The sequence below is a fragment of the Paramisgurnus dabryanus genome, chromosome 7, assembly GCF_030506205.2.
Source record: "Paramisgurnus dabryanus chromosome 7, PD_genome_1.1, whole genome shotgun sequence".
NCBI lineage: Eukaryota > Metazoa > Chordata > Actinopteri > Cypriniformes > Cobitidae > Paramisgurnus > Paramisgurnus dabryanus.
In genome coordinates this window covers 2,200,514-2,228,471 of record NC_133343.1, presented here as the reverse complement: position 1 = coordinate 2,228,471, position 27,958 = coordinate 2,200,514, and the positions used below count along the sequence as shown (strand labels likewise).

The window sequence follows — 27,958 nt, the reverse complement described above, 5'->3', positions numbered from 1 at the left end:
AACGATATTTTGTCCATTTTCTACCGTAAATATATTAAAACTTTATTTTTGTGAGTGGATGCAGCAAAAAATGGCATCCATATTTGGCCAGAAAGTCACACACATACATGGTCTTGTTGTTACAAGTTCATTGGGGATATCCACAATGTTATGTGTTGTGTGTTTTCGCACAAACACGCCGCCCATATCAAGTCATTCGCATCGCCCCGCGCAAGGACGCGTCTGATCTCATCTTTCCATTGACTTTGTATGCAATCTACTCGCGCCAATTGTTGAACTCGCATTTAGTGTGTATGCCCCATAAAAAGGCATACATCAATTGAAAGCTTTTGAATGATGTATGAATCTCAATAAAAAAAAAAAATACCCTTACGATTGGTTTTCTGGTCCAGGTTCACATATACATTTTATTTCTCAACTGTTTACATTCACTTTACAAGGATAATCACAGCATTTAGAGATAACTTTGTGTAAATATGTCTATTCAATCGAAAGAAAATGTGAACTATTTGCGCACCGTCTGAACCCTTGAGATGTAGCTTTAATGCTGCGTTCACACCAGCCGCGGTAGAGGCGTCAAGTGCGAGTGATTTCAAAGTTAAGTCAATGTGAAGATGCGTTGATGCTCGTCTGGAGGTCTTGCGGCGCGAATGAGGTGTTTAACGCAGCATGGTAGACACGATTCCGCCTCATTCGCGCGTCTAGTTCACTCGAATGTCGGGAATTGAGCGTTGCCGCGGGAAACGCACAAGTTGGAAAATTTGAACTTTGGTGGAAAAACGCGCCACGTTAACCAATCAGAAGATTGCTCTAGTAGTGACTGTGTAAATGTGTACAATTCTTAAAAAGAAAATGCTCGTGTGTAACAGTACATTGGATCCGTGCAATACAAGTAGGTCTAAAAGCGACAGAACATGTCTGCCAAACTAAAATTTGTATAGAAATACTGGCTACTAATAGATACCGGACTGATTTGAAACCGAATCGAAACCATATACAATATTTAAACTCTAACAAACCTCTGAGCCTGTTCCTGCTCCACAGCCATTGCTTTCTCATGGTTCCACTGTTGCTTCACACTTTCGGTCTTGTGTCTCCGTCGGCCCATGCGACTGTCTTCTGCTCGCTCGGGTATGATGTCATCGGTCGTCTTTGGACTGCCAAGCTCAGCAGTTTCTGTTTTACTCTACCAACACATAAACAAACACGTGTGTTTCTCTAACTGTACAGTTCCTTGTAAAGATGATTTCAATGTCAGACTTAGCAAAAATATTTCAGTACAGAAACTGCATGTAGAAATAATGCAATTGAAAGTTTTGTCACTAAAGTTGCCAGGTTCATTTTAAATAATAGAGGCAGAAATATGACACAATGTCCAGCGACATATTTTGCATAATTAAATGGTTAATAAAACAAATACGTAAAGCTCTTAAGTGCAATCCTTTCTTCAGCATTCACACTTCACCGGTCCCAAAACAACTGATTCATGCTGACCGTCAATACAGTTTTAGAGGCGCTGACAGGCGTAATTAATGAGAGTAATTTGCTGTTAATGAAGACGCCACATGCTGAGCAAGCACATTTAAGACACACACCAACATCTCCCAGAAGCTACGGCGAGTTGTTTTTCCAGTGGGCGTGGTGGATTCGGGCGTGCTGCTTCCTGTGGTTGTGGTGGAACTGGGGGTGGACATGAAGGTTATGGGGGACGGACTGCTTTTGATCCCGTGGGGACCGCTGGGCCGTCGAAAACTCTCCCTCACTTCTCTACCGTCCGACTGAGGAAGTCTCAAGGGTACTGTGACAACAACACACAAAAAATTATGCTCATCATATGTTTCAGCTTAGATCTACAATAACAAAACAGCATCTAATCCATGCGACAGGTGCATTCAATTCAATCCTAGTTTAGAAAAAAAGATTACATTAGAATTGAATGCACCTTTGCAACATTGCAAAATGTTCAGTTTTGCATTGTTGCAAAGCAGCTGCACAAAAAACACATTGTAAAACAAATAGACAATACATATAGTAATTAGGGCTGGGCGTTTTTTAAAATGTGGTCGATTCAAAATCGATTCTCAAAGAGCAGAATCAATTTTTTTCTTTCATATTTATTTCTGCAAACATTTAACGTAAGATTAACGTTAATCTAATTACTAGTCTTCTTCACTAGATGTCACCCTCTTTTTTGCCTTGCGCGATGTTACCAAGAAGGGAGAGGGAAGCCTGTCATTCATTCATTCAGTGCTTAAAATGGCAGTTTCAGGTGCTTCATTGACGTTGATGCTTGAATCGAGTATAAAAACCAACCCGAGAACCGGAATCGAAAATTGAATCGAGAATCGAATCGTTAGCTTGCGAATCGGAATCGAATCGATCTGGAACATCTGAATTGATATCCGCACCCTAATAGTAATAGTAGTAATAATAATAATAATAATAATGATAAATATAATAATAATAATAATAATAATAATAATAATAAGAATAAGAATTATAATAATATTATGTATAATAATAATAATAATAATAATACTACAAATAAACATATTTAATAATAATAATAATAATAATAATAATAATAATAAACATATTAAATAAGAATTATAATTTTATGTAAAATAATAATAATAATGATAATAATAACTACATTCAATAAGAATTATAATAATATGTATACAAATAATATTATTAATAATAATAATAATAATAATAATAATAATAATAATAAACATATTAAATAATAATTATAATAATATTATGTATAATAATAATAATAATAACATTAAATAATAATAATAAAAACATATGAAATAAGAATTAATATATTTTGCATAATAATAATAATAATAACATAGAAATAGGAAAATTAAAATATATTAACTCTTTCCTGCCATTGACGAGTTATCTTGTCAATTAAGAGAAAGTATTTGCATGAAAAAAACGTGTTCCTGATGAGTTTTTATGTTAATCTGTAATACCGCGATTATCCAATTACACAATTTATTAAAAAATTTAAGCAAAAAAGGTATTTACTAATTTTAAACTCTGTGCATGTTGATAATCGGTCTGAATCTGATATTAAAGTGTTTATAAGCAGAGGAAAAATATGTATAGAGGATGAAACGTTTTTTTCTCCCATTTTGTTTGTTTGTTTAAAAGCAGAGGGTCTGTTCTTTCATTTGATATATTTGTATTTTATATATTTTTAGAAGAAAAATTTCCTGAAGGCATTTTGTGAAACTTTTGTGAGAATCACAAAAATGCGGGGGACAACTTATCAAAAAAGGCTGACAGGGAATGAGTTAAAAATATATTTATATAAAAAAATTATAAAATACATTCTAATATTTAATATTATAAAAAATATTCGAAAAGACGTTTGTTAATGATACTACACATATTTTCTTCACGGCTTGCATTTAAAGTATATATTTAATTAATATACATGGTTTTAATGATAATTTTGGGGGGGGGGGCAATCATTAGATTGAGGGACCTGTCCCCCCAACCCCCCTCCCCCCCCCTCAGGATTTCCGCCGATGTGATGGTATATTTCAACCAAATATCGGTATTGACGCAGAAACGTTCAACTTTGCATCCCTAATTAAAATGTTTATCAAAATTTGAAATATGCATACAAAAAATCTGCCCATGATACATATTTTTATTGCAATTTTAAAAATCCTTCCTCTCACGAATATGCTGTGTACATTTTAACTGCACGTACTGTAAACAAGAAGCAGAGATGATATTCAAAATGATTAATTGATCAGTTTTTATTTCACCTGTACTCTCATTCTGTTGGGTTGCGGCGGGCAGGCAGAATGTCTCTAGACACAAGGGATTCAGCAACATTCGCATCTCCATAATGACATCACAGAGGGCGTGGCGCAGGGCGGCCCTCAGTCTGTCCATCAGCTGCAGGGGGCTGATGTTACCCTGCTCCCATATGTCAAACCTCACGCGTACGGCCGCACCTGCGGATCAGAGGTCACACGTGTACATCATCACACGCATGGAGGTCTCACACAACCTGACCTCCTCACACAAAACAGCAGGTACATCTGTTCAGCCCGTCTGAGACTTCATCATGTTATAGGGAAGAATTTACAGATCCCACAATGCTCTTTTGCACATCTATTTCCTTCTATATATAAGTGTCTGTAAGCTGCTAATCCTGTCCCAATGCCCATCTACTTAATCTGATGTAGTACTGTAGGTGTCAAAAGACTATCATCAATTGTTAAAGACCTAGGGTCATTACAGCTTCCCCCAGCACAAATGCCTCTTTTGCTATTAAAAAACTACCATCAGGATTTACTAAAGACACAAAGTGAAAAATTTGTGCTGAAAAGGTGTTGTTTTAGCGACTGTCCTTATTGTATGCACAGAATGGTAAAATTGACTGGAGGAGAGCATTTAAAGGGCACCTATTATGCAAAATTCACTTTGGACAAAAACTCCACCCTCTCCTCCTTTTTAATCCCAATTAAACCAAAGCGGTCTCATTAGACATGATGTTTTGATTTTCTTGTAAATGTGACATCACACTGATAAAGCCCCGCCCACAGCTACTGACTGACTGGTTAAAGGTGCCAAAGAATGCATTGAAATAATGTGTTAAAATTGTTCATTGTCCATTTACAACCCTAGTATTTGCCGTAAGATAAAATGGTCTATTATTACCTTATTTGAAAGGGTCATGAATAATAATGTTGAGCTCTGCTCTGATTGGCTGTTTCTCAGAACAGTTCAGTAGCTCTGTGTGTGCAAAAACAGACCTTATGTCTCAATCAATTGTTTGGAGATTGTGAATGGACGTTTCTGAGTGGTAAGTTTTTGTTTTTTTTGGTATGGACCTGCAAACATAACTGTAACTTCAATAGCAGAACTTTAGCCTAAACGTTAACATATAGCATTTACTAGCATGTAGCGCTAACTTTTTTATAAATTTTATGAAAATCACAACTTTTAATTTTCCGTCGGTCTTAGTACACAATGTAACTACAGAAGAGTCAAGTTTTAAATAAAGAAAAATATCAAAACTCTTTGGTTATTTTTAGCACAATGCTAATGGTCTAATCAGATTTAATGGATTATGCTAAGCTATGCTAAAACTGGTACCGCCAGACCTAGAGATCAGCTGAATGGATTCCAAAACGGTAAAACTCAAATGTTTAACTGTAGGGGAGCTGGAAAATGAGCATAATTTCAAAAAAAGTGGGGTGTCCCTTTAAAGTTAGAACATTCCCCCACTGAAGTAGAGCAAACCTGGCTTTGTATTACTAAAAAAGTTGCCTGGAGGCATTACAAATATGGCAGCCGAGTGGGAAGACTTCTCTAAATGGGACTTTGGTGTGTCTCACCGCTCATTCCCACTTTGTAGCCATTTGGCTTTTAGATTTATAGTTCTTCAGGTTATAGTACTACAGGATTTAATTTATAGCCCCCTGTACACCTGTAACAGAGCTGAATGAGAATAATATTGGACTGCAAATGTAAAAAAGCATCTCCAAACCTGAGCTCTGGCTTGGAGAATCCATCTTGACAACGGTCGTCAAGGCCTCAAACTGTTCCGGTTGAAGAGAGATGGTCGAGACGTCTCCTCTGAGAGCCAGACCGCTGCCGTCCTGAGCCGGAACCTGCAGCGGGCAGCCTTTAGCATCCACGAACGACAGAGTGATACAGGCGATACCTGAGGTGTGTGACGTAAACGAGAGAAAAAGATTGAGGAGTGAATTAAACAATAGATCTGGAAAGACCGGTATGAATTATGTAGAAAATAATTCTCTGTGCAACCTCAAAATGAAATCTAATAAATTTAGTTGGAGCAGAAAGAAAGACCGGGCTACGCTTTAGACAAATGCGTCAATACACACGCCCTTAAATTATATAAACACAAACTACATCTTAAAAAACAACGCCTAACTTCAGTATGAACGCTCATAAATCCTCTAAATGGGTTTTATGTTGTTGTATTGACTCGGTTTACAGCATAGAGCCGGGAGGCCTTGGGAAGGCACGGTTCTGATAAGCTCAAAGAGGCCGAGAGATTTCCATCATTAGCACATCGGAGATCGATGGCACGTCACTCCTGCGAATTCTGGCTATAAAAAAAGCTCACAAACAGCACCTTGGCTATGACAGTCACATTAAAATGCATTAGCAGCAAACTGTGGAGAGCGAACGTGGAATTATCCTTCACATGATCAATGCATGACGCTAATGCATCCGACATGATCACCTGACATAAATCACCAAAGTAAAGTCAGCGTTATGAACTTATATTGGCCCAATGCTGGGTGGAACTTGTGAAGACATTTTACTGGTACTCACTAGATATAAAGGTCCATTAATCATTTTTTTTCTTTCAATCTAATTTGCCATGCACGATTGTGAGGTTTACGGTTAGAGGAACATATCAAAAGCCTGATATAAAATCAATGACTTCAGTAATAAAATAAAAGCAAATGTGTGCATGTGAGCGAGGCTCAATCACTCAATCAATGATGGAGCAGCTCAACATCATCTCTTTGCCCTCTCGTAGTGTTTTCTGTGATGTTTTAAGAGCACTTGATGAGGTGTGATGTAGTCTGGGGTGACCCGTACGGCCCCTGCGCTCCACTGAGACTACACGAGAAGAAAGAAAAGGACCCTTTAATCTCTGCTGGACTCTAGGGGTCGGGAGGATAGTCAGGGCACGACTGATGAAGTCCATCAGTGATTTATAATGAATGTGGTCAGTGCTGATGGAGATGACTCTGGACCGAATGCTCAGGCATGCTGATGACATACATTACGAAACCTGACAAGAACGAAAAATCAGTCATCGATTCACCCTTACGCCAATGCAAATATTTTTATCGTACAACACAAGAAATTTTAAAATATGCATTTAATTGTATTAAATACAAGTCAAAACGCTGAAACATTGAATTTTATTTGTTTATATGTTTTTTCTCTGGTTATAAACTCTTAAATATTAAATTTCTTTAGCAAAAAGCTGAAATAATTGCATTTTTGTGAAGAAACTTTGTTAGAGATCAGATTCAGAATCATTATCAAAACATAAATAGAGTTTAAGACGAATAAATAACGTTTTGGCTTCAGTTTTTTCATAAATTGGGTAAGCGATTGGATTATCCATCTAGTGGATAATCAGAATATTGCAGATTAACATGAAAATTCTTCAGAGACATGTGTTTTTTTATGCAAAATGTTTTTTCTTAATTGACGAGATAACTCGTCAATGGCGAAGAAAGAGTTAAGAGAAAACATTTGCATAAAAAAATTTTGTTTCTGGTGAGGTTTTATGTTAATCTGTAATACCGCAATAATCCACTAGATTATCGCACTTAACCAATTTATAAAAAAACTGAAGCAAAAAAATTATTTACTTATTTTAAACTCCGTGTATGCTTTGATAATCATTCTGAATCCGACATCTAACAAAATTTCCTTTACAAAAATGCAATTATTTCAGCTTTTTGCAAATTGTTTTTATTTATTAAAGGGGACAGAGAATGAAAAACCATTTTTACCTTGTCTTTGTTGAATAATGGTGGTCTACCCACATTCACAAACATACAAAGGGCCCTATTTTAACGATCTGAAACGCAAGTGCGAAGCGCAACGCGCAAGTGAGTTTGTGGGCGGATCTTGGGCGCTTTTGCTATTTTCCCGGCGTGAGAAATAACTCTTGCGCCGGGCGCAAATCAATAAGGGGTTGGTCTGAAGTAGGTTCATTATTCATAGGTGTGGTTTGGGCGTAACGTCAAATAAACCAATCAGAACGCTATCCAACATTCCCATTAAACGCAAGGGCGCAAGTTCCATGGCGGGTTGCTATTATTATGACGGATTTACCAGGCGTACGCCAGGAGCGGTTCACAGCCGAGGAGACCGACGTTCTTGTAAGAGCAGTCAAAGACAGAGAACTTATTTTGTATGGGGATAGGAGAAACCCGCCCAAATCAGCGTAGGTTAAACAGACGTGAGAGGAAATAGCCACAATTGTCTCATCAGCTGGCATATCGTTGCGCCAAGCGCTACAATTATGTCAGGAGACGGGGGAATCCCAAGCTTGCCAGCATAAATCAGGCACGCCGTGTAACGGGAGGTGGATCTGCCTCAGGACCTGACGCCAGCAGAGGACATCGCTGCGTCCACCCTCACCGCTGAAAGGGTTTGGGGGCTTTGAAATCGGACCCAAGAAATGCAAGCAATGTCCAACCCCAAAGTACTCTTACAAATCAAGTTCATATACATTAAGGTTTCTTATGAAAACATTTTAATTATTATTTACATAAAATAAACGTTATACAGCCACACAACAAACTTACGAAAATATTTTTATCGTTATTTGCATGAGAATTTTTTAACGCAGCCACACAATAAATAAAAACTATCACCACGCTCACCACTATGATTCCCCTTATCTCGTGTATTAATATTTTTAAGTGTAACAATTAATGATTTGCAAAAATAACTGTTGCATCTGTGTAAATTAGATGCAAAGTGTATGCGCGTTGTGCACGCTATACATTATGGTCAAGCATGCGCCCTTAAAATAGCATAATGAACAACGCGCAACGCGCCACTGACTTTAAACTTTTTTTTTCTGGTCAGTGGCGCAATTGTTTTTTGAAACCGCAAAATAGCATCAGGGATGGTTTGCGCCGCAACACGCCTCCTTTTTTGCGCTGAACCGCCCAGGGAGCGCAAGTTCATTCCCTAGTTTGCCGACGTGCGTCTGTGGAGGGAAAAACCCGCTGGGCGCCGGTACAAAATACGAATGATACATGCGTCACTGACAAAGTCAATTGCGCTGGGTGCAAGATAGGGCCCAAAAAGTGCTAGACATGCTAAACATCTCAGTCTTATAGAAATTCCTCTTTTAGAAATGTCAGCCAGAAAACGGCCCAATCTGAAAAACTGATGCTTATGACATCACAGGCATCTAACTGCCCCTCCACTTTAAAATTATTGGCTACATTTTTTGAGTGGCAGCAAAGTCAGCCAATCAATAATGAGATTGCAAGTTAAGCCAGTAGGGGGAGCCAAATAGGTGCAAAACCACTTGTTTAAAATCCCCCACCGTAATAGAGCTATCTGAGAGAGGTTTTTAGGAAGCTTCTAAAGGCATTACAGACCCAAACTAAAAAACAATGTCTACATGTCACATCACAGAACAAGGATAAATACTCTGTTCAATCATTATATGTCACCTTTAAGAAAAATACCCACATTTAAGAGTTTATAAGCAGAAAAAAATATAAATCGAATGAAACGCTTTTTTTTCTTCAGTTTTGTTTGTTTGTTTGTTTATTGTTTGTTTGAAAGCAGAGGGTCTGTTCTTTCATTTGATATATTTGTATGTTTATATATTTATAGAAGAACATTTTCCTGGAAGGCATTTTGTGAAACTTTTGTGAAAATTGCAAAAAATGGCTGACAGGGAATGAGTTTAGAATATACGTTTTTCTAGCGGCATTTGCGAATTTGTCTCGCTGAGTGCCGCAAAATCTAGCCAGCACGTTTCTTTGAAGTTAAAGGGACAGTATGTAGGATTGTGAATCACAAAACTGGTGGCCAATACACAACATGACAACATAAACATTAGTTGAGGGGTGCAACTCCACTTTTTAAATGACAATATCCTGGCCTGACCACTGTTGTCAGTGATATAAGTATTTGAAATGAACATGATTTATTAATGTCTAGTGACATATCAGGGCCATTTTATGATTAATTGATATAATTTTCTTACATACTGTTCCTTTAAATAAACGTGTTGTGCTTCACAGAATATCCACCAGGTGGCGCAAGGCAGAACTCTCATAAGAATCGACCAAAATATCGGTCAGAAATTCACCTAATTGCCGGTCAGGAGAGGTTAATCGCATCTTGTTTCCCCCTGTACACTGCGCAACAAACGACGCACGACAAAGCATGTCTCAAAAAATGTAATGCGTATAAAAAATCTGCAAAAAAATCAGACACAGCATATTCCCGGTTTAAGAAGTAGAAAAAGTATTTTCTGTGCTGATCGACATGAATAAATACTAGATGAGCTTCTGTGTTTAAAACTAAATGATCTGAAAACCTCTTTAAAGCCTGAGGGGAACGTCAAGCACTTAGAACCTGGAGCCATTAGATTCCTTTAATAATATATAACAAACAGAGTAACGCTGTAATGTACATGCAAAATGTCTCATGCAGGTGTGAGCAGCTCATCTCTACCACAGCAATGTTAAATAAATGCAGATACGACAGACTACAGCTGACTGCACACTAACAGATTTTATTAAACTGTTTTTAGTGGTGCAAAATTTAATTAGCATCCGAACATTAAGCAGCACCACAAACTCCCCGATGTGTTATTTGCCCTACCAACACATTTCTCTGCCCCTTGAAGCAACAAATAATTTGAACATTTCTCATGGTTGTTATTGAGCAGGCCCTTGTGGCCTTTGCAATGACCAATGAACTCCAATTAGCAACGGCCTACGTATCTTGTTTTCTGCATATTTACTTATAAAAACGAATAGAGATTAAATTTAAAAAGAGAATAATACCTAAAATCTGGTGTACAGCTAACAAGCCAAAAAAAACAGAAATAAGTTTTTATAAGCTGTCGACCTCAAAAAACAAGCGTTTAAAGACACAAAAGTGGAAACAGGCAACTTTTCATAGTACTTCTATTAGAAGAACTGTGTCCACTAGGGGGAAACGTAGTTGGTGATCCACTTTTTTCTCCTTAAAGGCTGGGTTTTACGGCTTGACAGCTTATAAAAACTTATTTCTGGGTTGTTAGCTGTACATATTGTCACACAGCAGCTTTTAGGCATTATTCTGTTTTTTGTTATAAGCCAGAAATGACAAGGAGGCGGCCTCTCGCAATACAAAGTCAATGGAGACGGTTGGATTGTTTTCCCCCGGTGGGCGTGGTTTTCAAATTTGCATAACTGGGCTCTGTCTCTATAGGAAAATGTACTTATAAGTGTAATAACTCCGCCCCTCTGATGACATCATCAAGCACTCTTTTTTATCCCCTCTTCTTCAACCACCTAGGAGAACGATTTTCCCAATCCAATCAGTTCCTAATGTGCAAGTTTGAGTTATACACAACATTTGACATGCAAAATTAAATGAGATGCAAGCGATGTTGCATGCTACCGTTAAGCTTAGCATCACATGACCTAAAGCAGAACCACACACACAAACGCATCCATCGGGTGCTGGAGGGATGGTCTTGTACCTTGAAACTGTGAGGTTGGGAAGAGATTCTGAACAAGCTCCGACATGGTACCTGACAGACACACCCACAAGACAAAAATGAATGAACAGCAGATGGAACAGATGCACACCCACAAAGAAATCAGCCAATGACTATCCTGCCCGAATAAGAGAAAAGCCCCTTAAACATAAATTTGAAATAAAGAAATCAGCCTATGAGCTGTGATTGGGGAGGAGCTAAATAAAATAGGTCAAACTGTGACATAATATTAAAAGGGCACATATAATGCAAAATCAACACAACAACCCTACAATGAAAATAATTTACCCACTCCTATTTTAATGCCCATTAAACAGTCCCTCCAAAAAAAAAAAAAAAACATGTGATTATGCGATCGCATGATTCAATGCATAATCAGCACAGCCATGTCCCCTGTTGTCATGAGAATTTTAGGAATTGACGTAATTATGTGACGTGAACATCAATGAAAAGCTTTGCCATGCAGTTTTTGCAAGTTCCCGCAATTTCATTGCAGAAAATTGCATAAAGATCCGGCATATTCCATCGGATTTTTTAAGAAAATGTGCCGCAAGATCAAGGATTTTTACCCGCGGCAATCACAAAAAAAACTCCTCATTTCTGTAAGGACTGATTAAACCAAAGCAGTCTCATTACACATGCTGTTTTGATTCTCTTGTTAATGTGATGTCACACTGATGAAGCCCCGCCCATGGCCACTGACTGACTAGTTAATTTTACCCAAAAGCAAAATGTTGTAGCGCTAATGCTATATTCCCTGAAATCAGATCTATTTTAACCTAATTCGCTCTCTGTCTGCTGGTAAGGGAGTAAGGAGCTGTAGCTCATTTGCATTTAAAGGTACATACACAAAAACGCCACATGCTATAATAAATTATCTGTGGGGTATTTTGATCTAAAACTTCACAGACACATTCTGAGCACACCTGAGACTTATATTACATCTTGTAAAAATGGGCATAATAGGTGCCCTTTAAGCCAACTAGGCAGCTTTTATACAAGTAAATTAAACTACACTGACTTTTTTACTCCAATATCTAATTTTGAACAGATACAATACTCTAGTGTCCGAGAAACATCTTTCTAATAATTATGCATGCTGTGTATAAGTGTAGTAGTTTGCCAAGACACAGCTTTCATGATACTGGCAGTGGAACATAAAAATATAGAGAAGCTGACAGAACAGGAGAAATGGATTTTAGAGGATTATCAAGGGAAAGGAAAGTAATAAAAGCACAAGAACAGGTCTCATTGTGAGCAGTTAATAGATGATTTGTGGACCACACACATACACACCGCTCAAGACAAGTGAAAGCTTGTGGGAAATTCAGACCTGCGCCATACCCACACTGTACCGGCCAGGCCGATCACAGTGACGTCTTTCTAACTGGCAGCGTTTCAAAACCCTGGAGGATCAAATCTGACCTTGCAGAACTGTTATTACGGTCATCCAGAATCAATGAACCCACAAAGAGATGATTCCAGGTTATCCTATTTACATCATAATGCTGGAAGATCATATCTTAAGGTTTCTTTTAAAAGCTGGAGCATCACCAGACAGGAACCGCAGCCCTCGCCTCGGCAGGGTCTTTCGGTTCATTAGCGGTGGGCAGAGGATGCAGAAGTAACCCTGTGGTTCCAGACCGGAGCCGCTACGACTATCACTGTCTCCACCTGACAATTATCTCACAGCAATCTGGGATCAAGTCATATTAGAACCCTCAGAGTCTTGTTAAAGACACGTCACGCTAATGAGACGAAGCCAGAGCTTTCCCTCTGCAGCTGTTCAAGATCTCCAAAATGGTCTTTTCGTATACGCTCCAAATGAGCATTAAAAACTAAAACTTTAGATTGAAAGAATTTTGCACTTACATGTGAGTTGCCATTTTATGCAATATATAATCATGTATACATTTATTTTTAAATGTATGCATTTGGTAGACGCTTTTATCCAAAGCAACTTACAGCGTATACAGTATCAGTGTTCGAACCCATGACCATTTGTGCTGATAATGCAATGCTCGACCACTTAGCTATACAGGAGCACATTTATGCATTTGAAAGACAAGTTATCCAAAATGACATTTGCATTCAATGCATACAGTATTGGTGTCCTCTTTGGGAATCGAACCTCAATTCTTTTGCACTGCTAATGCAATGCTCCACCAGTTGAGCCACAGAAGCATAACAATATTGTTTTCATTTCGCCTTTAAATGTCAGAAATTGTTTTGCACTAAAACAGTCATAATGTTTCCTATGACTGTTTTCCATCCTCTCTGCGACGCTTAGAATTAAACTTGTTGTTTTTGCAGCGGTCTCTTCGGCTGTGAAATGAGATGCAGGGCTTAAGTGCACTTACACGAGTCCCATGAAGTTTTCAACTGCCTGTCCCTGAACGACAGCCATCATTGCAATGCTATCTTACAATGAGCCAAAAAATAGAGCTGCACAAACTGTTCAGATCAGACAGAAATGAACAGGGCCCTTATAAAAGTAAACTTCAGACTTGTTTCTAATGTTATGCAGAGATGTAGATGCTAAAAATAACCTGAAACGGCACAAGGTTTGACCGACTTTACGACCTTTACATCTTATGTGGGTTCTATAATAAGACTTAAGTCTAATAGGCTCATTATGGTTTTGCGTAGGTCCTACGGTATAGGCTTGACATGTCGGTTTTCATATACAGCGGGGATAATAAGTATCTGATACATCAGCATTTTCATCAGTAAGGGGATTTCTAAGTGGACAAAACTTCCACCAGATGTAGCCATCAAGCCAAGTATTGAATTTTTACAAAGAAATCAGAACATTTAAGTATACAAGTTGGGTCATAATAAATAAAGTAATATGACACAGGGAATAAGTATTGAACACATGAAAAGAACAAGGTGCAAAATGGCATAGAAAGCCAGGAGAAACATACAATATATTAAATAAAAGAACAGACCCTCTGCTTAAATAAAAAAAACGTTTCATCCTACCTTCATTAGCTCTCTTTTTATCACCTCTCAAATATGGGTAGGTTTCTTCAAAAACACCAAATTTTAGCAAAAAGCTGAGATAATTAAATTTTTGTAAAGGACTTTTGATAGAGATCAGATTCAGAGCAATCCTCAAAACTTAGATGGACATACAGCTGTTTGCCCTAGGGGGATACTTCCGGGTTTTATAAGTTGCAAAAGTGCGCCACCTATAGACGATTTCAGCAGTAACAACATAAACAAGTGGCTTTCGTGGTCCACATGTAACTTCCGGTAAAGTCCGCTAAGAATTAATAACAACAAAGTACTTTAAACATAGTTTATTTATATAGCAAGCAAAATAACCGACACATAGATTACCTAGGAAACCAAAACATTTGTTTTTTTCAACGAGGTATTTGTTCAATAGTTTAGTTTAGCAACTAGTCAGACCATTAAAAAACTGAAACCGTAAGTAAAGTTCGGACTAGACACGTATCGCGTCACTGCATGTGCGTCCGATAAAACCGTCTATAATAGCGGTATTGTGGATTGACGAGATAACGCAATGGCGGGGAAAGAGTTAAAGGGCCAATTACACGACAACGTTTTCAACCAAAACCAGGAAAGTTTTATGTGGTTTGGCTATTCCTTAAACAACAATGATGTTTTGTTGCCATAAAAACGCAAACTTTAGAAGACTTGTTTTAAAGTTAATCTCCGTATAAACAACAGTTTACAGTTTATTAACACTTCTCCGACAAAGTTTATACAATTTTGCCACTTTAGTCCCAGGTCACTTGCAATAATAAACCTACCTCATCATCTGTCTAAACAAAAATCGTTGATTGTTTGTATTTATACCACGGGTCTTGATTGCTGTATTCTGCATTATTTTGTGATAACGCGCACCTAACTTGTCAAATGTCTTAAAAATTGTCACCAGAGCAATGTTTGTGGTAACCGTGGTATAAGCGGAATAATTGACTTTGGTCTTTTGAATTATTTCAAAATAATGCACACCGCTTCGCATCATGCTGCATTACCACCTTGGGTGTGCATTATTTTTTTATAATTCAACAGCCCGTCATCAATTATTCCTTACTTAATGCTCTGTGGAAGAATGTTTATGTGCGCAGGTGTATACTGTTTCTTTACTAAGTAACATCGCCATCTACTGACCTGGCACACATAATTCAACTTTTTTATGTGTTTGCAGATCTGTGTAAAAACGTGTCTTTATGACAGTGTTGTCGTGTGCATGTAATTTTTTTTAACAATGCAAAGGAAAAAAGTTTACGTTTTTCTACATCTATGTCATGTAAACGTTGCTTATAGGATCAAACTAAGCTAAGCTTGATCTTACTTTTAGCCTTATATATCTTAGATATGTGTGCGAGAGAGAGAGAGAGAGAGAGAGAGAGAGAGAGAGAGAGAGAGAGAGAGAGAGAGAGGGAGAGAGAGAGAGAGAAAGAAAGAGAGAGAGGGAGAGAGAGATCAAGCAATGTCCTCCAATTTTTAATTAGGGTGAAGCAATAAATACACGACACGCTCACCAGTCAGCAAAACCAAAAATATCATCCGACAGCACCTCACAGTTTAACACGGGGAAACTCTGCAGTCCTGCCAACAAACACTGATGCAATAAACCACACTAAATTATTTCTGCACGGTAAACAAGCGAAGTCTGTGTAACTCTGCGGGACTTCAGGGGTATCGAAGTCAACAGAGAGATTTAGGAGGTGCTAAACAAGTCGCTGCAGGAACAAATCAAAGCTTTTCTCCTGTTGAGCTGGTAGAGTATTAGTCACGCTTAGACTGATCTAAGACTGCGGCGAAAGTTTGGCTGCTGCTCACGGCTTTAATGGGACAAGCCCCGCCCAGCGTGATAGAAGAGGCGTCTGATTGACATGTAAAGCAACCAATCAGAGTCTAATTAATAGTTTGGGTTAATCAGAGACCTGCATAAAAACAAATAAGCGAGATAAAGCCACAAAGTCATCAGATAACATTAGCACTTACTCAAGGTAGTCTTTTTTCAGTTTTGTGTGTTATATGGTCAGGTGGGCGGGGCACTTTTGAGGGAAATATAACTTACCTTTTCCTCCTGTACCTTGACCTCCAGGTTTATTGTAGAGGTAAATATCATGATCAGGCATCTCACTACTTGTGTGAAAGTAATGCTGGAGAGAGAGAGAGAGAGAGAGAAAGAAAGAGAGAGTGAGGTTTATTGACTGGAGAATATTAAGCTGAACTACTTTAACTTGACACAATAAATCAAGAAAAGACTCGAAACTGATCAAAGGGTAAAATGTCCCGTTACTTTTAAGGATGCAATTTACCGCCTGTGAGATACTGAAGTGTATGAATCTGAAAGAAGCTGGTAATAACAAAATCAAGTAGTATCGGTATTTTTTTCTGAGTTATTAAACTCCCCCTGTAGTCTATAATTTTAATCACTTAAAACTCATCTTTGGGCATTATAACAGCATATATGAAAGTTTTTCCTGTGACAATAATTTATTGATGCTTTAAAACAGCATAAATGCAAATCTACATCCTTGCCTCATGTAGTATACAGGAGTCTATGAATATGCAAATTAGACTCTCTACTCAATCGCGCAGCTTGGACCATAGTTATGAATATGCAAAAATGTCCCCGCCTCCACTTTGTTGGACAAACTCGGAACATAGATATTAATATGCAAATTAGTCCATCCCCCACATTTTAGCACCACCCCGGACCATGGATATAAATTTAAACAGAACATTTGGCAGTTTCAGAGACATAACGTATTTTCCGGACACACTTTTTTTTCATAGTTTGGCTGGTCCTGCGACTTCTAGTCAGGTGCGACTTGTAAGTCAGAATGAAATCATTTTGACATATAAACCAAGAGACATCATTACCGTCTACAGCAGTTTTCTTTATTGCGCGGCTCGCAAGCTTTTATTTGTGGCTCGCATGGCAGTAAATAATACAGTGATATGCTCAAGCAGATATGCGCTTTTTCTGTCTTTTCTGCTGCAGACGCTAACTTTGTTAAAAAAAACCATACCTATTAGATCAAGATGCACGTGGATAAGCGTGTTCAATCCCATGCAGCGCTTGCACAGAGCCATCATCATATGACATCAAAATACCGTGAGATAAGACTGCGTGTTATGCATAAAATTAATCACCGCCGCATCAAATTATGAGAAAGGTGGCCCCCTGGTGGTTTGGGGAGCACTGCAAAAGCATATTATAAGAATTCTTAGCATTAAAATCCTGTTTTTGTCATTAAGGGAAATCATATTGTCTCAGTTACAAATTTGACTGGTAAATGATAAAGAATGATTTAATGTATTTATTGCATTGCAAAAAATTGACAGATTCATAAGCAGACATGCTATTTATGACTGGATGTACCTTTTGATACTTTGCGGTAAAGGTGGCTCTCCTATTGACCCTGACCTATCAGTGTGAAAAAAATAGTGAAGACCACTGGTCTACAGCCGCGAGAGTCCGCTATATGCTGCTCCTGTATTTATGTAATTCAATTAATTCAGTGATGTGGAATGACGAGTCTGCGAACTTGATGCTTGTTGGCTTGTTCGGTTAATTTAGCCTATTCAGCCTTCCAGGTATGTTCTGTATGCTATTGTGCATCGTGTAAATAACTGATAATGTTACGTTAACATGTACGGACACTCATTCAGCCTGCTGTTCTGTAAGCTGTTGTTTAGTTGAATAACTTGCCTTTCCAGATTAAATGTCTGTTCTTCGGCTTATATTTTGTGAAATCATTTTCTTAATTAACGTGACGTGTAGTGATTGATGCGACTTATACTCCGGAGCGACTTATAGCCTGGAAAATACTGCTAAGTTCGGTTTCAAACAATGAATACGTGAACTGCGCATTTGCAGCACTAATCTTTTTAGCGCGAGTATGTGCGACATCCATACATAATATCTATGGCTTGTTCAACTGTAATGATGTGATTGGTTAAATGCTTGTGACATAGGAAACCAAGGTAATTTTAAACCACTGGAATGAGCCCATCTATGGAAAACCCAAATTTTATGGCGAAAATACTCAGCAATGGTGCTGTAAGATGAATTTGCACATGGCTTGAAGACTTTTTCCATGTTTAAGTGCTATAATTGGATCCCCAGTGCTTCTAACAACCTAGAAAATGTGTAAAAGATCAACCCAGTCTCTGCAAGCATGTGAAAAAATAGCTCATTGAAATTGGGCTCCCCTTGTGATGTCAGAAGAAGATCTTATTATAATAATGCCGCCCCTTAATCTGCACTATCCAACCACGGCACTGCAATTTAGTACAGAGCTCAGCTCATTTGCATTTTAAAGGACACACCCAAAACGGCACATTGCTCACACCTGCAAAGTGTCAATTTTAACATGTTATAATAAATAAATTATCTATATGATGTTTTGAGCTAAAACCTCACATATGTACTCTGGGGACACCAAAGATTTATTTGACATCTTAAAATAAGTCTTGTGAAATGTCCCCTTTAAAGCGTATTAAAACACAACATGTACACCACAGGTGGACGACGTTAATTATTTAAAATCTACATTCCACTTTTTGAAATTTTATTTGAGTTTTTAGTCCATGTCTGGTATCTTTAAGGTTTTTCAATTCTAAGAAAGTGACCAAAAACAATAATGACATCATCTTGCACTCATATCCTGAGGCAACTCTTATCTTTTGCAACTCTTATCCAAATTTTGGTCCAATTAAATGCGCTATAGAATGAGAATGTCCTTCCTTAAAACAATCTGATACCTGCTAGTTCTAGTAAAAGGTTACATTTACATGACGCTTTTATCCAAACCAACTTACAGTGCATTAAAGCTATACATTCAGTATGTCTGTCCCATGGCAAATGAACGCAATGGTCAGCCACAGGAGCAATGCTGCTACGATATAAATGAAAGGCTATCCTCTGTTTTTACCTTGAAGTGGTGTACAGTGTTGCTGTCGGTGTATTTGGGTATGTGGAGGAAGATGAGGAGGTTCTGACGAAGGTAGTGAGCGACAGCCTGGATCCAAGGCATGCAGTACTGAGGCAGGCAGAACTCCATCACTTCAGTAGCAGGAGAGCCTGGAGGCTGAATAAACTGAGAACAAGATGAAACGCTGGAATTAAAAGGTATAATAAATAATGTAATAAACAAGAGCGTCTGCCAGAGAAACTAACTAAGTAACTAACTAGACTCATTTTTCTCAAAGCCAGGTGGTGAGAAATGCACTGCAGCTGTGGATCATTGTGGGAATGCATTGGAAACAAGACGCATATAATGCATGAAAATCTTTTCCCCATTTCATCATCCACCAAGTCTAAATATACATCTGATTGCTTTGAAATAAACCCACAACGTGCCACACAACTTTTAAATATGCTTACATATGAAACGTGTCTGGCTGTTACAGTATATCTGTTAGATTTTCAGACACTATGCTGATGGTCACGTGTTTCGCTCTGTAGATTCATTTATAGTTGTCTAAACGGGAGAAAGACGAACACAAAAACAGCCGAAATCACCTCCACATCTGCAGGAGTCAGTTTGCAGTTTCTGACCAGCATGACAGTGATGATGTCCAACGTGGCTTCGTCCAAACGCTTCCTCAAAACCTTAACTAGTTCATCAGTGATCTCTGGACCTGTCAATCACAAATTAAACCAGCGCTTTATATCAGCCCATCAACATTGATTTATTTCTTATATAAGATAATTTGTTCAATCACAACGCACTGGAGATCTGGCCAATCAGGGCACACCGCACTTTTCAGTACGATGAGCTTGTTAAAAATGTATGTTTTACAAAGACAATGCATAGAGGAGCAACAATAACGTACGGCATGTGAAAACAGTGTGCCTGCATAAACAGATTGCATTACACCAAATATGTTCTTTTAGGAAAGTCATATGACCCCTTTAACGTATTATGCACAATTCATCATCTCTGAAAAATTATTGTCTTTTATTAAAATTCAATCAAATAAATGACTTTCCTTTCTCGATGATGTCATCCAGAACCATCCATAACATAGAAACCTTGTTTATGTCCTATCAATTCATAATGCCAGGTCATACACTTATTTGATCAAATATTCTGTTTCACTCACAAACACGTCACATTACATAAGCAAAATGGGAAAACTATTAAAGGATTGCTGTGAATAGCCCTGCAGTTAAAGTACAAGCATTTAAAGCACAGAGATGACATCATAGCCCTATTGTCAGTACACAGGATAAAGAGCAACAGTGCCCCCTACCTATTCCAAAAAGTAATGCAGGTGCTTTAATATGACATTGAGAGTCTGATTGTGCCCAAAATCAATGCTGTTGTTTTGGGTGCAGTACATCATTCACTAGCCTGAAAGTAAAAGCGCTGAAATAGCGCCAGCATTTCAATCAAGTCATCATTTATTACATTGTAAACACGCCTACTATGTGATTTAAGCTCATTACAGACAAGGTCTTATTCATAAAATGCAACTACACAACTTGACTGACACAATTGACATTGTGCAGTTAGCATTCACATTTAGCAGCAACAAATACAATTTTATAAACATTTAAGGGGAACATTTTCATTACCGCAACGTGTCCATGACTGGATTTGGGTTCTTTGACATGAAAAAATTTATAATAAAAAATCTATAAAAAAAAAGCTTCAGTGCATGTTTTACTATAAACATTTACAGTAAAGAAACATGTGGTATTTTGTGATCATTGGTAAATGTAGAGACAATAATAAGGAATATACATTTGTCCAAAACCAATTTTTCTCATCCTCCGCAACAATTTTGAATCATTGTTCAAGCCCTAAAAAAAATGTTGGAAGGGACATAATTGACTGTGACACTCAAGATGGCTACCAGGTAAGCAGTTCTTACTTTTTCTCTCCAGATAAAAGTTAACATTTTGTTTGTCATAGTACCTAGACAACTTTTGAGTTCTCATTACCGAAACACGAGTTTGTAAATGCATATATTTAATGTAATATCATGTTGCGGTAATGATAATTTTGATAATGATAATCTAAAACAATTTAAATAATTATATAGGAAATATTTTTTAAATCCTCAAAAAAATAATGGTTATAGTAAGTTCCGACCTTAATCTTATATGTGCAAAAAATTGCTTTTTTACAATTCTGATGCTGGATACCTTCTAAATCTGGATTTCGTGAGAATCACCCAAAATGCATTTAGCACAAATTTTGATTGAGTGCTTTTGTCATTATCTGATCACCATAATTGCTTTTGCAATTATGCGGACGGCACGTAGAAAGAAATGCACAATTTGTCTCTCACCTGCAGTCCCCACGCCATGAACCAGCAATAATATGTGTTTGTCCACTTGTCCAACCAGCCTCGAACTTTCCAGAGAAGAGCGAGGACCCTGTGTACACGTAAGATGCATTAAAGATGCTCTTGGGAAAACATTCACTGACCTGTTTTCAGTCTATAAACACAACACAATTCTTCACATCTCTCTCATCACTTCAGGATGTGGCGCCATAAATGCAAGGACAGGTCGGTGCTTTGTAAGCAGCAGGTAAATCATTCAAACTAGATGGCAATCGGAGCCCTAATGGCTCCTGAGGGCTCCAGTTTCCTAAAGCTTAATGAAAAGTGACAGTATGTGAACGTTACCGTGAGGTCCTCGGAGCCGAGCGGCTCCTGGCTACGTGCCAGACTCACAGAGCGAACAACGTGCACGTTTCTGTCCAGATCGCTGTACTTCCCTGTCTGACAAGTCTCAGAGAGTCTACAGAGAGAGAGAGACGGGAATAAAAAACAATTTGCAGAAAACGGATAAATATATGCTTGATTACGAGGTATTGACTCACCGGAGATAGAAGACGGATTTGGTGGATCGCTCCTGATACACAAACATGTTTTTACGGTTGACCACACAAAAGGCATTTAGGACGGAACGCAAAGCTTGGATAGCTAAACAAAAAAGAGAGAGGAAAATTTATATTTGGGATATAAAATACATCTTTACGAGGAATGGCACACAGCCCCACGCTTACCGCGTGCAACGCCCATGTTGGGCCCCATCTTGAGGCGCGGGTGAATGTAAATGACGGTACTCCAAACCACATCGCAAGCAAAGTACCCAGGTATGAATTGCATGGTGGCGGCGAGGTAGTCCCGAGGCTGATAGCTCTCATCTGCATTGTAGTCTGGGACAGAAAAGAGGTGCAATAAAGACTTTCATCTTAACAAAGGAGAGATTAGCAGGATTATCTGAACTCGACAGAGTTGTACGACACAACTGAGGCATTCGGTAATTTGTCTCCGCTGTGTTCTGGATCAAATTCATTTGCACAGTCGGAGGCGAAACAGTCAGCGATATTGGGACATTAGCAGTAATTCACGCTAAACTGCGGCTATAAAACTGGAGCGAACGAGGGGACCTGCGCAGCTGCCAAAATCTCTCATTCCTGTTAACCTTGAAATGAACTTCCTGTGGGTTTTTGCAAAGTGTGCTTTTGTGGGAATGTGATTGCATTTAAAGAGCAATCGTTAGGTGTTATTACTGAATGCCATGAGAATCAACAAAAACTCAGGTGTGTGCGTATATGTAGCTCTTATGTAGACGTCTAACATCTTCTGTACCGTCTGAATTGGTCATGCGAGGCCTGTAGAGAGATTCATGTTTCCAGATGTCTTCCTCGCTCTCAGCCACCAGGAGTGAGTGACACACGTGACTATCATGCAGGTCCTGCAAAAGGAGGCGCTGTGGAGCAAAAAGTTTAAAGGTTAGCGAAAAACAACTGAGAACAGGCGTTAAGGACCCATTACTTATCCAAGTACTAAGGCCAAGATATTCAGCAGGACAATATATTTTGTGCTACACGTAAGCAATAATTGATGTGTACAATCTGAGCACAAAGCCTGTGTAGTCTATTCCCACCCGTGGTTTGTCATCTGTACATGTCAGTCAAACGTTCTTGGCCTGATTAAGCTCTGTAAGACTAGTCTGCTTTGTACCTGGTTGACCGTTCTGCACATTTCTCCGATCCTCCTCACCACCAGCTGATGAAGGCGCAAGAACTCTGGGATCTCCTCCTCTTCCTCCTCTTTTCCTCTGTTGAAGCTCCTGTCGACACAAAACAAACGTCAAAGAGTACAAAGCGTTTAATCGTCACAGAAAGAAACGCAAAACGTAATTATGTTTGCATGTCCGGGGACACAAATTTGCAATTGACTCATTATAAAAAACCTTGATGCTCTTGTTAGCTGTGTATTTTTAGAAGCGAGCGAACGTAAACCATCATTACAAATGTAAACAGTCAAGGGCGAGAAATCTCGAGGCACACGTTCGCCTTGATGTTCGCAAGCATAAATCTGAACACAGACATTGTGAGAATGTTCTCGAATCAATCAAATGAAGACCTGGTTATGCCCATAAACAATTTGAAATCGTTATGACAAAGATTTTTTTTCTCTCTTCTATATTTACAGCAAAACACAATGCAGGCATGTGATTGGCCAAAGGACAAAACCCAACACCACAACTTCTCTTCTGAAGAGGCAGGAATTAAAAATATGTGTTTGGGGTGTCATGTGTGTGGCTCGTCATGTCAAAATATGTGTTCGTCATGTCATGTGAACCTATGTGTGTCATGTCAAAATATGTGTTTGCCGTGTCATGTGAACCTATGTGTATCATGCGTCAGGTCAAAATATGTGTTCGCCGTGTCATGTGAACCTATGTGCATCATGCGTCAGGTCAAAATATGTGTTCGCCGTGTCATGTGAACCTATGTGCATCATGTGTCAGGTCAAAATGTGTGTTCGCCGTGTCATGTGAACCTATGTGCATCACGCGTCAGGTCAAAATGTGTGTTTGCCGTGTCATGTGAACCTATGTGCATCATGTGTCATGTCAAAATATGTGTTCGCCGTGTCATGTGAACCTATGTGCATCACGCGCCATGTCAAAATATGTGTTCGCCGTGTCATGTGAACCTATGTGCATCACGCGCCATGTCAAAATATGTGTTTGCCGTGTCATGTGAACCTATGTGCATCACGCGCCATGTCAAAATATGTGTTTGCCGTGTCATGTGAACCTATGTGTATCATGCGTCAGGTCAAAATATGTGTTCGCCGTGTCATGTGAACCTATGTGCATCATGCGTCAGGTCAAAATATGTGTTCGCCGTGTCATGTTAACCTATGTGCATCATGCGTCAGGTCAAAATATGTGTTCGCCGTGTCATGTTAACCTATGTGCATCATGCGTCAGGTCAAAATATGTGTTCGCCGTGTCATGTGAACCTATGTGCATCACGCGTCATGTCAAAATATGTGTTCGCCGTGTCATGTGAACCTATGTGCATCACGCGTCATGTCAAAATATGTGTTCGCGGTGTCATGTGAACCTATGTGCATCATGCGCCATGTCAAAATATGTGTTCGCGGTGTCATGTGAACCTATGTGCATCACGCGTCAGGTCAAAATGTGTGTTCGCCGTGTCATGTGAACCTATGTGCATCATGCGCCATGTCAAAATATGTGTTCGCGGTGTCATGTGAACCTATGTGCATCACGCGTCATGTCAAAATATGTGTTCGCCGTGTCATGTGAACCTATGTGCATCACGCGTCATGTCAAAATATGTGTTCGCCGTGTCATGTGAACCTATGTGCATCATGCGTCAGGTGAAATGTGTGTTCGCCGTGTCATGTGAACCTATGTGTATCATGCGTCAGGTCAAAATATGTGTTCGCCGTGTCATGTGAACCTATGTGCATCATGCGTCAGGTCAAAATATGTGTTCGCCGTGTCATGTGAACCTATGTGCATCACGCGCCATGTCAAAATATGTGTTCGCCGTGTCATGTGAACCTATGTGCATCACGCGCCATGTCAAAATATGTGTTTGCCGTGTCATGTGAACCTATGTGCATCATGCGTCAGGTCAAAATATGTGTTCACCGTGTCATGTGAACCAATGTGCATCACGCGTCATGTCAAAATGTGTGTTCGCCGTGTCATGTGAACCTATGTGCATCATGCACATGCAACCATGTCAAAGCGAGTATCTGGCAAACGCGAGTGTCTCTTTTATCATAAACCCCTTTGACGCGCCTGCAGCAGGCTCATATTTTGACATGACGCATGATGCACAGAAGTTACCATGACGCGCCGAACACGTATTTTGACATGACGAGCCACACACATGCATGTTTTGACGAGTTTCGCATTCCTGCCTCCCCGGAAGAGAAGTCACAGCACGCCACTGGCAATGCATAGTGACGTAGTGGCGTAGCGGCGAACACGGAGAGACCAAAACAACGGCAGTCACGAATTAGAAGTCGACTTAACCAAGGATTTTAAAGACATTAGCAGAAGATTTCGATATAAGACAAGAGGATGTTGAGTTATCCCTATCTGTAGCTAAAACAACACAAAACGCGAGAGTTACTTCTGTGAAGGATGGATGTACTTTTTTTGGCTTAAAAGTCATGGATCTGGTTTTCTACCATTATAAAGCTTGGAACAGGCCAAAGATAACTATGCTAACTATTGGTTTGATGTATTTTACACGTTCCAGACATGAATTTTAAACGTGCGTGTCTTTGTACCTGGCGTGGGAGAAGACCTCCACCCTGTCGTGATGAATTCTGATGATGAGCCAGAAATCAGGCATGAGGGGCGTCCGTCTCTCCTGTTCGTTCATAGTGGGTCCGTCACACTCCGAATCACTGCTACCTCCATCATAACCTGAAACACACACACACAGATGAGGAACACAAGGAATGATGATGTAATGCACATAAGAAAGTAAACAGATCTTACCCAGCATATCCGAATCCAGACTGCCTTGACTTGACACCACGCTCTGAACTCGACTGGGCTGCCGTTTCCCACTGCCTAAAAGCAAAAAGGTAAAAAGCAAATGTGTGAATATTTCTTGGTAAAAAATAAGCTGTGATGCTGACAGACCGTCCAAGGGCATGGACAGACCACAGATTCACTATCGGTCACTCACTGTGTGTGACGGACTGCATGGACTCGGCCAAACTGGCGGCAGAAGGTGTTTTAGGAGGAGACGTGTGATCGGACGATCGCTCCATGCTGCTGCCCATCTGCAGGACGGATGCATTTTGAGATTGAGTCTCTTCCGCCTCTGCTTGTTTAATTGGATCAGATGACTCGGTGGGTCGCGGGTCCGAGTCGTTCCACACCTGCTGGATATCTCCGTCTCCGTGATCATTCTGTTGGGAGAAAGCAATACAGGACTTTAAAAAGCAAACCTTCCTTGTTCAGAAGCTGTCATGGTTAACTAGTTATGGTGAAAACACTGCGTTTTTAATAACCTTAACATCTGGCACTGTTTTTATTGGTTCTTCGTCACATGTGGCGAGGGTCGCTGTGGATCCATTCCCCACCTCAGGACAGACGTCGGTCTGCTGCGAGTATTCAGTCGTGATGCGAGACAGCTGTCTTGCAGCCTGAAGTCTGTGAGCCCGCTGCCGACTGAGAGACACGTAGTGGTAGTTGTCTTGCTCGGCGTTCAGCAGGTATCCGGGAATCGATAGCCTCTTGAACTCCTGCGGTGGCAAAGCGAGCGTGTGTTATTAAACAGCGCGGGAGAACGTAATCTCTTATACTGCACCTGTTCTGAGGAGTCTTATCTACACTAATAAAGGTCATCGAACCTCTTGAAACTTTTCCAGGGATTGTTCGGGACCGAACACAAACTGCAGAGGAACGACCTCGCTGTAACACTGCGGTCGGCCGCTGGAGCGGCACACGTGATCGGAGACCTTCTGCAGGGTGGAGGAGTTGATCACGGAGGAGTGTCGTAGTGCCGAGACGATCTCATCCTCCAGTAGCCAGCGGATCTGAACGAATCAGAAACACAATATGAAAATAATTCACATTTGACTGTGTAACCAAGCCATAGGAACTGGCTCTTACCTCATCCATGGTGGCCAAAACGGCCATTTTGTGAGGGACTGGAAGTTTGGACAGAGGATCTCCTGACATACTGCAGAAGATGAAGTGAATTAGGGTTTGAATGCCTGTGTTTTTAAATACGACTTAATATCCAATGATGTTTAAATACTCACCCCTCTACACCGACCCCTCGGAGGCCGTCTAGATCTCCCATGAGCTCCTCGTCTGAGCGGTAAGATGATGGCTGTCCAGGAGAGCGATTCAGAGACACGCTGCTCTCTGAGGTGTACCTGCATACACCAAACATCTTTTGCTTTTTTCTTACGACTTGGTGAGCAGATATATTATCTTATATTGTTTTAAGATAAAATTGTTTTTGAAAAATCACTATATGTACTCAAAATGCACTGAGAGGAAAAAACTAAAATGGAGGAAAAATTGAATGTCCTATGTTTATGGTGCACAAAGTTGCTGTCTACGTAGTGCATAACAGATCAGTCACTTATGAGATTAGGGCGCTGCCTACGTAGGCAGGCCAAGTAGGGCACTTCACTTGGATTTGAAGCAGAACTCACGAAGCACTGACCTGTTGTGACAGAAATCAGGAGGCATGGCTTCGATCTCCAGCGGTAACGTAAGCACAAATATGTCAAGAGTCACCGACAACTCATTCAGATCCACCGACTGAAGATTCTCTGCATTCTCAAGACAGGAAATAACTTCACCTGCAACAACAAATCACAAAACACATGGCAATAACTAAA

At 39.5% G+C, this 27,958-nt stretch overlaps 1 protein-coding gene across 9 annotated transcripts in view; it reads right to left on the bottom strand.

The window, feature by feature from the left end:
• The window catches only part of szt2 (SZT2 subunit of KICSTOR complex), a 101,260-nt gene that overhangs the window by 45,178 nt on the left and 28,124 nt on the right, over positions 1–27,958 (bottom strand). For 6 of the 9 annotated variants that reach the window (XM_065293850.2, XM_065293856.2, XM_065293851.2 and 3 more), the window contains 22 exons: positions 27,781–27,919; positions 27,368–27,484; positions 27,216–27,285; positions 26,954–27,139; positions 26,612–26,845; positions 26,284–26,509; positions 26,091–26,165; positions 25,877–26,015; positions 23,273–23,381; positions 22,898–23,018; positions 22,309–22,461; positions 22,123–22,225; positions 21,926–22,040; positions 21,584–21,671; positions 19,806–19,924; positions 19,216–19,380; positions 16,347–16,431; positions 11,267–11,317; positions 5,525–5,701; positions 3,792–3,983; positions 1,596–1,798; positions 1,020–1,186 (listed from right to left, as the gene is read on the bottom strand). In XM_065293850.2, the coding sequence (XP_065149922.1) occupies positions 1,020–1,186; positions 1,596–1,798; positions 3,792–3,983; positions 5,525–5,701; positions 11,267–11,317; positions 16,347–16,431; positions 19,216–19,380; positions 19,806–19,924; positions 21,584–21,671; positions 21,926–22,040; positions 22,123–22,225; positions 22,309–22,461; positions 22,898–23,018; positions 23,273–23,381; positions 25,877–26,015; positions 26,091–26,165; positions 26,284–26,509; positions 26,612–26,845; positions 26,954–27,139; positions 27,216–27,285; positions 27,368–27,484; positions 27,781–27,919 (3,034 nt within the window). The remainder of the gene's footprint in view (positions 1–1,019; positions 1,187–1,595; positions 1,799–3,791; positions 3,984–5,524; positions 5,702–11,266; positions 11,318–16,346; positions 16,432–19,215; positions 19,381–19,805; positions 19,925–21,583; positions 21,672–21,925; positions 22,041–22,122; positions 22,226–22,308; positions 22,462–22,897; positions 23,019–23,272; positions 23,382–25,876; positions 26,016–26,090; positions 26,166–26,283; positions 26,510–26,611; positions 26,846–26,953; positions 27,140–27,215; positions 27,286–27,367; positions 27,485–27,780; positions 27,920–27,958) is intronic. The other 3 variants (XM_065293855.2, XM_065293858.2, XM_065293857.2) reach the window with 1 other exon arrangement.